Below are 13,661 nucleotides of genomic sequence, written 5' to 3'. Positions count from 1 at the left end.
ATTCTATCACAAGAAATATAATTATCTGATCAACATTCAGTGTGCAATTGTTCTTGCTTTTTCTTCTTATTATACCTAGTTCTGGTCATGAGAGTGAGATTGATGCATGTGGGCGGTTAGGCAGGCTATGGTCGTAAGACTATGACTAGACTGAAGGAACTAAAGAATGGAATTATGAGAAGACAACAAGATCAGACGGCGGGATCGGTTTGGTTAGGATGGCTACGTGTCATCACAAGTTTCAACGTGTGGACATATTTTGCAACATCTTCAGAGAAAGCAAGGCCGAAAAGGAGAGATGGGCGATAGTTTGGAGTGCACAAATTGTTGATGAGTTACTTTTTTGCGATAGGAGTGGAGTGGTTGGCACTAACTATATACAATCGTTAGAGATTCAACGGCGAGAGTAGCAAGTCCTTTTCGGTGTTTCGGTTCAGAATTATGCGGGACAAAAGTTTCCAGAGTCAACACCTGCTCCCGCCGGCCGTGCGAATCTTGCGGTTAGTGAAATTCTTGTGCCAACTTCTGAACTGATGAGGTGATTCTTTTTCTTGAGAAGAACTGATAAGGTGAACTCTCTTGAAAAAAGGGGCAAGTAGTTTTTGTCAAAGGGCGACGATTTTTTTCTTAAGAACTGTTGAAGGACGCTGCTACACGGCAGTCGACCGATCCTGACCCAGGATCGGTTCCCTTCTAAGCCGTTCGATTATCAAACGGTAGACTGTCAGCGACGCGCGGGCACAGGACACTGAAGATCGTCACCAGGCGACAACAGGTTCAGATACTGTTCATGATCCGGCAAGCGAGGAAGCAACGGCAAGGAACCAGGCCTCGAGCGGGCCCACGGCGCGGCCCACTCGCACCAAGACGAAGCCCAGATGGAATGATGGCCCAGAATGGGTTCGGTAGTTAAATATCACTGTATAACGTTTGAATTGGGTTGGCTTGGACTTGGACGGCGGCTGCGGCCGATTGTAATGGACTTGTAGCTGTGAGGGAGGTTGGGAGGAAAATACACGCTACCGAATTCCCCATTTCACCATGAACCCTAGCTACTAGCTGTAGATCGATCGAGGCCCTTACATAGACTTAGTATCATTCCTTTCCACGGACGTCACACACGCACGCAGCCGCCTCCTTCCAACCTCATCTTCTGCGCTGCGCTCCCTGAACCGCCCTCGGCAATCACTTCCCTCGAGCACTGCTCTCACTCGACTCACACCTCGCAGCACTCGGCACTGACTACGCTCGCTGCTCGTAGCACCCGGCCACTATCGTTCATAGCACCTGCAGCCACAGACTCACATGATTAGTAATCACCAAAATCTCTCAAAGTCTGCCTTATCCATAAGAATTGAGTGCGATAACTACTGCAGCAATATACCCGACTTCGACGGTGGAGGTTGATACGAAGTTTTGTTCTTGGAGGCCCAACTAACAAATGATCTTTCAAGGAATTGACATATTCCGTAGGTGGACTTCCTATTCATGATCTGAATCCAAATATCCAACGAAATCTAAGGAGGCATCCTCAGGGTACCAAAGCCCAAAGTTTGGGGTATGAAATGAAAGCCGGGAAGTCTAAAATCATACCAAGAATGCCTCCTTATGAAATCAAAGGAGGCATCCTGAATATGCAACATTCACACCAAAATCTTTCGATTTCGTGCAAGACTAGAAATGAACTAAGGCAATCAGACCAAGCTCTCTAGGGGCTTGCTTTAGACTAAATAGTGCCTTATGAAGTTTATAAACATGTTCGGGGTGATGGGGATCCTCAAAAACCGGTGGTTGTGCTACATATACCTCCTCATTAATTGGTAATCTAGTTTCATCTTCCATATGGGAATGGCGCCGGTTCACTTCTTAGCTCTTGGGTGAGTGTCTCCATCTTTCGATGGATCGACACCCTTCGTGCCAGGGTGAGGGGCCATGGAGCTCCCTTCAAAGATGTGTCAGACAGAGCCATGAAGATGACGAGAGTGTCTATTCACCTGCCGGTTGTTCCTTCCGTCAAGGCACTGTTGTGTAGTAGTTTGATCACATTGCAAAGCTTCATCGCCTCCGAGCTGCTTTGTTCCTTTACATATCTTTGTTTGTAGTTTCTGGAGCATGTTACCTGCTTCCAGAACACTTTGTATATTTTCACTGTTTTCTTTTTTTGTGTGTGTGTGTGTAAGATGTGAGTTGTAATCTCCTGGCAGATTTTTGGCTTTGTTTGGAAGGAGGGCTCGTTTCGAGCCTTCTCTCTAGAAAAATGCCACACTTACGGAGAATGATTACATATATGATTGAGTTAGTTAGTTTGTTGCCTAAATATTTCCATTTGCATCTCGTCACACATTGTGGACTCAAGAGATTAATACTGATGGAGAAGAATGCAACTGGCATGGAGAAGCATCTTCCCGCCATTGTCCCAGCGAGGAGATTATGGATTTGTGGTCTATTTCCTAGTGCCTATTGTCTCCCTTGATGTCCTCTTTAGTATGACATGTTCATATAGTGATACCAGCGCGCTTATGCCGTAAGGAGTGTCCATGGAGACAAGGAGTGCAAATGCAACCCAGTCAAGTGCAATATACATAGACAAGTACATCTGTACATGACGTGATCATACACAAGGAGCACAACAATGAAATTGCGCACCTACCATTTCCAACCTTGGCTTCGCCTGCCCCTAATATCGAAGGGGTCAGGAATGGAGAAACGTTCAGCTTCTTTGACGGGATTAGCTTCCCTGTATAATTCCATCGCTTCCTTCAAGACTTTGTCCTGCGACAAGGACTGCACTCTTTTCTTACCTGAAGGGTGAGTAGAGAGGTAATTTTCCAATTCTGAATTTCTTGAGATCTTTCCTAGCTTCTCTTCGACCGCAATGGCTATGTGTGGGTCGAAACCAGCTGCAGCAAGTAGCAGCATTCCAATGTGATCTGCCTCTATCTCCATCCTACAAAGGTAACATGTAACACCATGAGAACTCATAACATGAGACATAGTTGCACATATTTGATAATACAATGACCAAGTTGAGAACTGTACAGCACGCAGCCCCCATAGATTTTTTTTGAAAAATAAGGTAACGCCTCCCATGGATGTTACATTGAATCTAGTACTCTACCATATAAGCAACAGTATGTGTTGGGCTAACTCCGTCATATTAGAACGGCAATCATAGAAGGGAAAGTAATGGTCTCAATTCCTGTGAAGATGATAAGTGCAAGGACTTGCTCACGCAATTCCTTTGGGTGTCTATAAATTTTCATGAGGGAAGCTACTCAACAACTTGTTCTTTTAGAGCACAAAAGTTTGTTTATTTACGCAGTGGTGCAAAAAAATTCTGTTGAACGAAAATTGACGTGAACATAAACGACACTAACCAGACTTACTTACTTACTAAGCCTTTTGTCCCAAACAAGTTAGCGTAGGCTAGATATAAAACCCTTTCACGAGGACTTCTCAGAAGGTCACCCATCCTAGTACTACTCTCGCCCAAATGGGTTTCATACCCAAAGGACCGGCTAGTTTTTTCGTTGGAACATAAACGAGACTAACCATGTGGAAATAAAAATATGTTTCTTTCTTTCTAATTTTCATGATTCTATTGCCCATCCAGAATTCTACTGGCAATAAACTTATTGTTGGTTATGCCTAAGAATCCAAGTATATACAAATTTCATTAGACATAATAGTTTGTGATTGCATGACTATAACAAGGAAATCTAGAATTTAGACTACATGATGGACACTATCAAACATGGTCATGATTAAGAATAGCAGTTATTACCTGTGCATTACATAGAAATAATTCTCTGTTTTTTTTTTGACAACCGCATAGTATGGAGTGAAATAACAACATTATGTTTTGTAGATTTGCTAACTCTCATGTAGATGGGAATTAACAAAGACTCATCCAACTGTTGTGTCATTTGACTTTGCGCGGAGATTCATGCTTATTTTGTTTTGTTTTCTCTTTCTTCTTTTCCATACCAATATCATTTTTTTGTTGCGGGATATACCAGTCATTTAGATGAGACATACTCCCTCCGTTTTTATTTACTCCGCATATTAGCTTTGATTGAAGTCAAAGACCAAGTTTGTAGAAAACAATATGAATATTTACAGTAAAAAATTATATGATGTGAAAATATATGCAATGATGTATCCAATGATACATACTTGGTGGTGTATATGTTAATATATTTTCTATAAACTTGTTGAAAGTATATAATGTTTGACTTTAAGCAAACATAATATGCAGAGTAAATAAAAATGGAGGGAGTAATTAATTCTCATCTACGTACGGACCAAATGAGTGAACAAACACATTAAAACGTGTATATATACACACAATCCACAAAAAAGCTAGAACATCTTATACTCCCTCCTCCCAGAATTAGTTGTCGTAGATTTGTCTAGATACGGTTTGGAACGGTTGTAATATTTGTGAACGGAGGGAGTAGATGAGAGCTAGACATACCCTATCCTTTGAGCAATTATAGCACTAAAAGAACAGAAAATCACTACTTGTCCTAGGCCAATTACATAACACTAGATGTATCACTCTCCTTGAGGAATTAATGCATCAAGGGTCAAAGCAAAATCTACCATTTTTATAACATTTGCAGTTTATCACACATGCAGAATGTAGGAGTAAATAGCATAAAACTACTACTTTACAGGCTAGGGTTCCAAAAAACTACCGGTTTTTAATTTTTCGCTGATAACTACCAAGCCAAGGGTTGGCTGTTTCAAAAAACCCCAAACACTTGTTGCTAGCGATTTAAACCGTTTTATGACAGGTCGTGCCCACTCCTAAACAATCCGTTTGTTTAACCGTTTGCTTTGACCGTTAACTTACATGTGGGACCCACGTGTAAGTTATCTCTTCTTCCTCTTATCTTCTCTTCTCTCCTCCTGTCTCTTTCTTCTTCCTCTCCTCCTTCCGACAAACACCACTCACCGGCGGCCACCTCCACCATCCGTCGCGCGCCAGACAAGCTCGACTGTGGAACGAACGCCGCCCGGAGGGCAGCCGCATCGCAGGGACACGGGCCGTGGCATGGCCAGGGCTCAGCCCGTCGCGAGCCGCGCACCATGGCCAGGAGCAAGGGCGCCGCTAGCCGGGCCATGTCAGGTGCTTGGGCCGTCGCAAGCCGCGTGGCCATGGCCAGGAGCGTGCGAGGAGCAAGGGCCGCCGCCAGCCGCGAGTCATGGCCAGGAGCAACGGCAACTGTTGGCAAGGAGCTCCTCCATCTAGCCTATCGCCCGACTAGAGAACCCTGCCTTGGCGACGAGGAATGCGACGGCCGCGCCACCACCTTTCGCTTGGCCGGCGACCTGGTCGCCGGCGAGCTGCCCGCGCCGTTCCTCAGAGATCACGCTAAGGGCCCGATTGCTTTTTTCAGAAAATAGTCAGGGACCCGATTGCTTTTTTAAAAAAGTTACAGGGACCTGATTGCTTTTTTTAACTTACAGAGATACTGACATATCGGCCCTACATGTAAGGTAACAGTCAAACAAATGGTCAAACAAATGGATCTCGTACGTGCGGGTCCCAACTGTCATAATCACGATTAATTTCAAAGCACTCTGTTTTTAGGGTTTTTTGAAACAGCAAAACCTTGACTTGGTAGTTATCAGCGAAAAATTAAAAACCGGTAGTTTTTTGGAACCCTAACCTGTAAAGTAGTAGTTTTATGCTATTTACTTCAGAATGTAGATCACCGAGAACAACGTAAAATGCAGAAGTGATGAATACATGTCTTACTTTCGTGAGAAGGGCAGCGTGAATAGTAATTTCGATACACCCCTCATGAAGTCTGGACTGTCCCGCCCCATGACAAGTCGTTGCACAGCATAGGAACACAAGCTCTTGGTGATCGCCTCGGCCGAGTGCCTCGCAATAATGTGTCCAACCTGCGCAAAAAATCACCGGTTTCAGTTTGATGGGTTCACTGTAAATTGTAAACCCGCGCAAGATTACATAGTATGCAGAGGCCGGGTTCGGTTTGCCCTAAGTGCGGCTGTATAACCTTGAAGGGATGTTGAATTGGATTAATATAAAAACTCCTTCGTCGAAAAATAAAACAAATAGATAAATCAGTAAGATCTTGTTACCACCTCATGCCCTAGCACAGAGGCGATCTCGGCATCGGTTTTGAAGTAGTCGAGCAATCCAGTGTAGACCACGATCTTGCCTGGGACGCACATCGCGTTGACCTTCCTATCTTCCACGACGATCACCTCCCAATCGAGCCCGTCGAGATGCCTCGTCATCGCCTGCTTCCCGTAGTTCCTGGCCATGAACCTGTCATTCAGCAGCTCCCCGGCTGGATCGACGGGCGCAACTCCAAGGGTGCATCGGGCGGCCCAGACGATCTCTGAGGTGATGCGCCTGACGCGCACGCTCTCGTAGTGTTCCGCGGGTAGGATCATGCCGGCTTTCTCCTTCTTGAGATCGTCGAACGCGCGCCCGCCGAGCCACCGCTCGACCCGGGGAGAGAGGAAGACGAGGTGGGTGCGGTTGGTGTACGGCACGGTCTCGAGGTTGTGGTAGTAGGCGGCGATCGCCGCGGCGCCAGGGGCGAGAACCCGCGCGGCCACCTTCCGCCAGTCGTGGTACCACGCCTCCCCGCCGCGGCCTCGGGTGAAGTGGATGAGCTCCGGGCGCCGCGGCCCTTCGCTTAGGAGTCCATGGCTTGGGGTAGTGGCCGAGCGCGAGACCGCCGGCAAGCGCCGCCGGTAGGCGCGGTAGGACCTAGTGGCCGTGCGCAACGGCGGCTGTGGTGGTCGGACCCCCGGCTTGCAGCGCACGAGGAGCCGGAAGATGGCGGAGCCCGATTTCTTCAAAATTTGGTTCATGTTCGTTTTGTTTCCCTCGTTGACGCCGGATTGATCGGAGAAGGGAGGTAGTAGCTAGCTAGCGGCGCCGGTGCGCAATAGGGGGCGTATCTGCCGCTCGCCGTCGCCGGGCGCTTACGTGGTAGATGCTCCACACATTGGCAGTTCGTAAAGCCCTTTGCCATGCTTTACGTACGATTGGACCTTATAGCCTTGTCGATTAAGCCTGCGAGTTTCCGTCAACGAGTCATGTTTTCGCTCCGATCCGTCGACGGGAAAATCCTGTAGGACGCTAATTGCGGCAGATTACCGCTGAATCGCATAGGGCAGCGAGCTACCGATATCATAATGGGCCGGCCCATTTTAGCGGTAGCAGTATACACAAGGATTCGGTTTTGGAACCTCTCAAAAAAAAATTCTAGATGGTTCATGTCTAAACCGGTTTTCTTTTTCTGTTGTTTCTTTACTTTTTTTAGAATCTATTTTTGTTTTTCCTATTTCGTTTTTTATTCTCTTCTTCTTTGTTTCAAAAATTAACAAACTTCAGATAACGTATGTGATTTTGTGAATAATATTCATAATTTTATAAAATGCTCATGTTTTTAAGAAAATGTTTGGGATTTCAAAAAATATTCCAGTTTTAAGAAACCTTGTTCATAAATTCAAAAAATTGTTCCGAATGTTCAAAACAGGTTCCTGGTTTAAAAAATTGTTCAAAATCACAATAATGTTCCTGTTTTAATTAATAGATCACATTTTCAAATAGTGATCAAAACTAAAATCGTTCGTGTTTTAAAAAAATTTGTTTGCAAAAAAGCTCATGGTTACAAAAAAAGTTCAAAAGGTGATCAAAACTAAAATTGTTTAATTTTTTTTGTTCACAATTACAAGAAATGTTCTTGTTTCAATTATTTTGCCCACAAATAAAAAACATGTTTTAAAAAAAGTTCACGGTTAAGAAATAAGTTCACAATTTAACAAAATTATTACCTATCCATTTGGCAGTCTTTTGGGAATGCCTCCTAAAATACTCGTTAAGCTTGAATAAAGTACACTCCACTACTTCACTTAGCGACAATCAACAGCCACCTTTGAGCACATTGTTGAAATATTCAACCATGTTGCTCGTAGTGTCACTGTATCTCCAACCTCCTTATCATGATCGCGTGCCCACTTGTGTTTCTCATCTAAATTCCTTTTTAAGAATATATTTTCCTTACAATTTTTCATAGCTGAGATTGGAATGCATCGGTGATGAAGGTAACGCAAACATGGATTAGATCTTGGCTGAACTCCTCCTCTTACATGCCTGGTAAAAGCTTGCCACAAAATGCCTCATGCACCATCGGCGGTGAGGCTTTGAAAGACATGGAATAACAATGTCTATTGCCTTGAGTATGCCATGGAGCCGGCCCATGATGCATACCTCCCATCCCCATTCACCTTGTTACTCATATGTCTCATGAACCACTCTCAGCTGTTTTGCTGCTCGGAAAGCACCAAAGCAAGTGCCACTAACAACACATTTGTTATTGGATGAGTGTGTCATTGCTACCATTAGTGTGCCTTGTATTTGTCGGTCAAGAAAATGCCATCTATAGAAAAAAAACGGCCGGCAATACTTAAATCATCCGATGCATTGCCCATAACTCCACAAGTCACGGTGGAACACTCCAACATCCTACTGGACCAAATGGTACATGTTCAGGTTCCTATGTGTAATCGCTTCAAACAACCTCAAGAGGCGATTGTATTCTTCTTCGTAATCGCCATACAAACAACGTTTGCATTGCCGTTCCAGGTCTTTCCATACTTGACTCGTATCTGTAATGTTTTTTCACCGTCTGCATGAGAAACTCCACCTTGATTGCTGGATCAAAGGCTATTTCTTTCATCAATTTATACTCAAGATACTCAAACCTGAGTTGACGGTGTCCCTTACGGTGGCCTGATTCCGACAGCGATGGGCAGTTGTGAGTGACTACACAACTTTGTAACACCCTTTGCTGGATTTTGAAATTCTTCTTCGATGGACCTTCTATGGGATTGCTTCTTTGTTACATTTCATGGTGTAACACACTTTTTTAGAGGAGTGACCACCAATATATGGCCTATGGTTCCTAATGGCATAGTCACTAAGCCGCACCTTGAACTCCTCCAAGCACACAACCTTCACGCATTTCTTCAAATAAGCATTCTCGTCCTCGTTCTTCGGCCTTGGTTCGCCTGGTTACGAGCAGGGTGTCGGTTCAATCGCCGCCACTCATGCCACCATCAAATATGGCCTGGGCAAGGCTAAGATCACAAAACAAGCGAGTTTATTTTTCCTTTCCCGTCAACTCGAATAAGATTTGGTTTTCTTTCTTAGTGAATCAATCCTTGTCAAATTCTTCCCCCAACCCTCGTCATCCCAGTGATACCCATACATACACCTAAAGGGAGCTCATGATCCATGTCATGTTGCGCGACAAGGACATCCAAAATCACCGATATCATTATAATGAATATCTTCCTCTTGCACAAAATCATCACTAACAACATCACCATTATCTTGAATTATTATGGCACTAGTATTCACCTCGACTTCATTTGCTTGGATACTTGATGGTTGGCTATGAGCATTGGAGGCATACGCGCCAACTTCATTTGCTTGGCTAGTTGGTGATTGGCTAGAAGCATTGGGGCCACATACCTCGACCCTATCCACAACGCGCCAACTTCATTTGCTTGGGTAGTTGGTGGTTGGCTAGAAGCATTGGGGCCACACACCTCGACCCTATCCACAACGTGCCGCACACTTCTACTCTTGCTCATATCATGAATTGGGAGGAGGCATGCCGGTTCAAGTCAATTTCAAGCCAATGATCTTCAACCTTGGTGGAAAACAATTCAAATGACTTGTCTTCTGATTTCGCAAGTTTGTCCTTGTATACATTTCAATGCAAATCCGAGGTGATAGGTATACCACAATAATATACCTACTGCACATCATAAAGCACAAAAAACCCACCAGCCATCATATCCATTGATTTAACAAAATGAGTAAAGCTAAGGTTTGCTCCAAAGTAAACAATGCCATCAACTGAGATGATTCACACCAGCCAAACAGTGGGGGATGAGTAAGGCTACATCAAGTGATTGAAATGGCCCCGATTCACCAAACAAATGGCACCCAATGAAGAGAGATTTTGAATGGAGGAGAGAGAGGGGGAGGGCAGCAACTCGGGGAAGGAGATGTGTGTGAATTAACGGGTGAGAGCCTGGCTTTAGGCTATAATGGGCTACCGTTACAACTCTAGTGGTAGCCACTTAGCCACGTCAGTGAGGCGCCAGCAATGACAACGGCAGTAAAAAGGTTAGATCCAAAAATAAATCCAAATGGGTTCAAATTGTGCTAAACTTGGCACTTAAGTTTTTTTTTTTAACAAGCAAAGGCACCGAAGTGCCAAATTCATTCAGCTCAAAGAGAGAGGCACTTAAGGTGACAACAGGGATTTTGGCCCGGAGGAAAACCATGCAGCCGGGGGAGCCACCGCAACTGCCGTAGGGCTCGGTTCCATGTGCTCAGGACACACCGCTTTGCCTCTGGGATCCTCGACCTTATAGTTGACGCAAACACAGAAAGTTCTGTCTTTCTGCCTCTAATAGAAACACATACACCCAAACAACAACCAAACACATAGCAGATTCATATGCTTTTAATTTGTGTAGAATTCATCCTGAAATTTTCTTCTATTATAGAACGACACAAACTTTCGTTTACTTTGGACCTCGTTGCTTGAGCTTTGCACAGGAACAAGAACAGAGATAAATAAGAAGTGTCTAAAACCTTACAGATGCAATACCACCGGACATTAGCAGTTCAGAGATGTTGGGAGAGACAGAAGAGCACACCAAATATCTGAACACCAGGCTCATTATGACAGCAGAACACGTAGTGTACAGTGTTGGCGAATCAAGCTCCCCATCCAGTAACATCCAGCTTCACCAGATTTCAGCAAACCTTGGAACTTTTAGAACAATCGCAAGCACATGCTTCTGCGTGATGGATAGGAATATTGGCTCAAAACTCGTCAACTGAACACAGTCTATACGAAGCAATTACCGAACGATCTTCTGAAGCCTAACAGGCACATTGTCTTTCCCATGTTTATTTGTAGCATCCAACCAAGTTTCAGATGCGATCCAATTCTCCAAAAGATTAGAGAAGCGGGCATAAACAAAAATGCTGAACTCGCCGATTCCCTCTCCCGGTCTCCCCTGATTTCCATCCAGATGTTGCCACCTCAAGTCCATAACATTAATTCGATATGATTAAGACTGGAGGCGTATTATAAATCAAAGATAGTTCTCCAAAAGATCAAAGACAAGTGGACGTAAATTCTGACTTCACTTCTCAATGAGAAGCACGAGAGATTTGAGGTTAGAAAACAGAGAACACACCAATGATCAAAAGATGCACGTGAGGCCCAGGATTTAGATACTTCCCTCTTTGAACTGCGGGATTTAGGTACTTGAAGGGAAGCTACAAATTGTTTGAAGCGGACAGCAAAAAAATGAAAGCAGATAAGATATCACAAACACTCATTGATCAAACTCCGTCAGGAGAATTGCTGTTGTTCAAACTTAAGAGCATCAGTCATTCATCATCTACTGATCCAAACTTGTCAATAGCCGTTTGCTTTACGAAGTTCAGATGGAAAGTTGCAAAAATAGAAATAATAAAGCACTGTAAACATCAAGCAACAACTAACGAATCAAAAGAAGGCATGCATTCCAAAACAATCAGCCCACACAAATCAATAGCTAAAATGGAAGTTACAGGAACATGGAAGAACAGAAGATGGATAAAGTTTTCTGAAGCTGCAAAGCACAAATCCTGTACTATACTAAAGGCTGACCCAGGTTATGAATAAAAACTAGCATCATATGTTCTTCATAACCAGAACCAGAGTATTATACCTTCGTCTTTGTTTCCCTTCCCAAATGGTACTGTAAATTACGAGTCTCTTGCACTCTAGGAATTAGAATCACACAATAAAAAGCAGGCATTCTTCCATCTTGTGACATAAATAAAACATTCAAGCCACCGTAATAACAAACATTAGCCAAAACAATCTTGATACTATCATCTCCCACCAAGGCAAGCATCTGGGGTTTCCGCAGCAAAGCAAGACACTCGATACCTTTCACAACCAGGGCAACTAAACACGCGCTATTCCAGTTCCCATGGGGCCTGAACTTAATTTCGCAAGCATTTGACAAGACAAATCAACAAAGATCCATGGGGAACAAGTTAATGAAAAGTATGATTCCAGCATGGCTTTCCAAATTTATGGTTCTGAGACACATTCGCAAGAAAATTTTGCAGGGACAGTGTTCATGATGATCTTTATCGCATAAAGACCTATTTTACTCGAACTGGATCTGAAGCAGGCAAGTGATAACAGAGCGCTAGTGAAATCCGGATCACGATCTCAAACATCCACACTACAAAGGAAGAAGAACACGGAACACATGCATCACAGGGTGTATCTAGGAGGAACATAAACGCGGGGGAAGACGAAGAAACGACACCGTCGGCCGGGGCCGTGACGCGATGGGGAGGGGATCAGTCGTCGCGCTTCTTGAGCTTGTCGACGCGCTGCTGGAGGTGGTCGAGCTTGACGACGAGGGAGGTGACGGAGAAGAGGATCCAGTAGAGGAGCAGCGCGGCGGCGATGAGGAGGGCGTTGCGCTGGGACTTCATGATGGACTTCTGGTGGCGGAGGTGCTCGGAGGGGGTGCAGGCGTGCTCGTCGTCGCATGTGGGCCGCATCTCGTACTTCCAGTAGATGTCCATGAGCAGGAAGAGGCAGAAGGGCACCACCGACATCATCGGCTTGAGCGCGCTGCGCACGACGGAGATCATCCCGCGCCGGAGCGCGTCGAGCCCCGGCAGCGTCAGCAGCAGCAGCATGATGGCCTCCGCGCCCGCCGCGTACCCGAGCACCACCCACTCCAGCGCCATCGCGGCCGGATCTCTCGCCTTCCGATTCGCCGGAGATCGGTTTGCTTGGGAGAGGGGGATTTGGGAGGGGGATGGGGAAAACTCTGGTGGGCGTGCGTGCGTGTGCCCCGGGGGATTTCGGCTTTAGCGAGGGGAGCGGGGAGGGGGTCGATCTGGGGGGGCTTTTGGGTGGAATGGGTCTATGGCGTGGCGTGTCGGGGAGGAGGTTGCGTTGGAGCGGTTCTTGTAGATGGGGTGTAGGCAGGCGCTCCAGATTTAGGCGGACGACACGTTCGAGGGGATCGATGGCTGAGTCAGTACGCGGCGGGTGGAGACGAGAACCTTCGTGCCGACCACGGAAATCGTCGTGGACGGTTCTGATCGAACTGCGGTCAAGCGACGAAAGGGAGATTCGTACACGGACGACACGAAGCAAAGTATAGGATTTGCTTCGCTGTTAAGGTTGGGTCTCGCAGATCATTTTTCTTGTCGTGGCGGCGGGCCGTTCTCTGGCGGCTCCCCTCTGTCCGCGGCGGTGAGGGGGTCGCTGGATCCACGTGCGTGGATTATTTTTATTCGTAGTCTAGGTTTTTAGCCTGTTTATTGTCTTAGCGGCGATGATGACGACGCTGAATAAAGATTCTTGAGATCCTTCCCTGACAAGGTCATTGGTTTTATGGTTGGGGTTGAATTTAAAAACCAGTTTGTTCAAGTAAGAATGGCGTGGTGGCGGCGACATCCTCGTGGTGGACCTGTGTCCTCGGCCTCCGTCATTGCGACGATATTTGCTCCAGCGTCAGCGCGGAGCTTGGGAGGTAGTCCAGGAGCGGAT

General features: G+C 45.5%; 2 protein-coding genes across 2 annotated transcripts; both read right to left on the bottom strand.

Moving 5' to 3' along the window:
• Window positions 1–2,620: 2,620 nt before the first annotated feature.
• LOC119321289 (mitochondrial metalloendopeptidase OMA1-like) lies at window positions 2,621–6,861 on the bottom strand. Its single transcript, XM_037595040.1, has 3 exons — window positions 6,121–6,861; window positions 5,768–5,916; window positions 2,621–2,947 (listed from the first exon to the last, which is right to left on the bottom strand). Exons 1-3 carry the CDS (start codon window positions 6,859–6,861, stop codon window positions 2,647–2,649), a joined length of 1,191 nt encoding a protein of 396 aa, XP_037450937.1. The 3' UTR covers window positions 2,621–2,646.
• Window positions 6,862–12,125: 5,264 nt separating this feature from the next.
• On the bottom strand, window positions 12,126–13,010 carry LOC119322523. The gene has a single exon (XM_037596006.1). The coding sequence runs from the start codon at window positions 12,848–12,850 to the stop codon at window positions 12,452–12,454; it is 399 nt and encodes a 132-aa protein (XP_037451903.1). The 5' UTR covers window positions 12,851–13,010; the 3' UTR covers window positions 12,126–12,451.
• Window positions 13,011–13,661: the final 651 nt, after the last annotated feature.

Source organism: Triticum dicoccoides, chromosome 6B, assembly GCF_002162155.2.
Source record: "Triticum dicoccoides isolate Atlit2015 ecotype Zavitan chromosome 6B, WEW_v2.0, whole genome shotgun sequence".
Lineage (NCBI taxonomy): Eukaryota > Viridiplantae > Streptophyta > Magnoliopsida > Poales > Poaceae > Triticum > Triticum dicoccoides.
This window is presented reverse-complemented; position numbering and strand designations above follow the sequence as displayed.

Bases quoted from the DNA above. Each gene is read 5' to 3' on its own strand.
- LOC119322523 (XM_037596006.1), bottom strand. From the start codon at position 12,850: ATGGCGCTGGAGTGGGTGGTGCTCGGGTACGCGGCGGGCGCGGAGGCC.
- LOC119321289 (XM_037595040.1), bottom strand. From the start codon at position 6,861: ATGAACCAAATTTTGAAGAAATCGGGCTCCGCCATCTTCCGGCTCCTC. The intron at 5,917-6,120 runs GTGGTAACAAGA...TTTTTTGCGCAG, and splicing joins CCTCTGTGCTAGGGCATGAG to GTTGGACACATTATTGCGAG. The intron at 2,948-5,767 runs GTAAGACATGTA...TTACCTTTGTAG, and splicing joins ACGCTGCCCTTCTCACGAAA to GATGGAGATAGAGGCAGATC.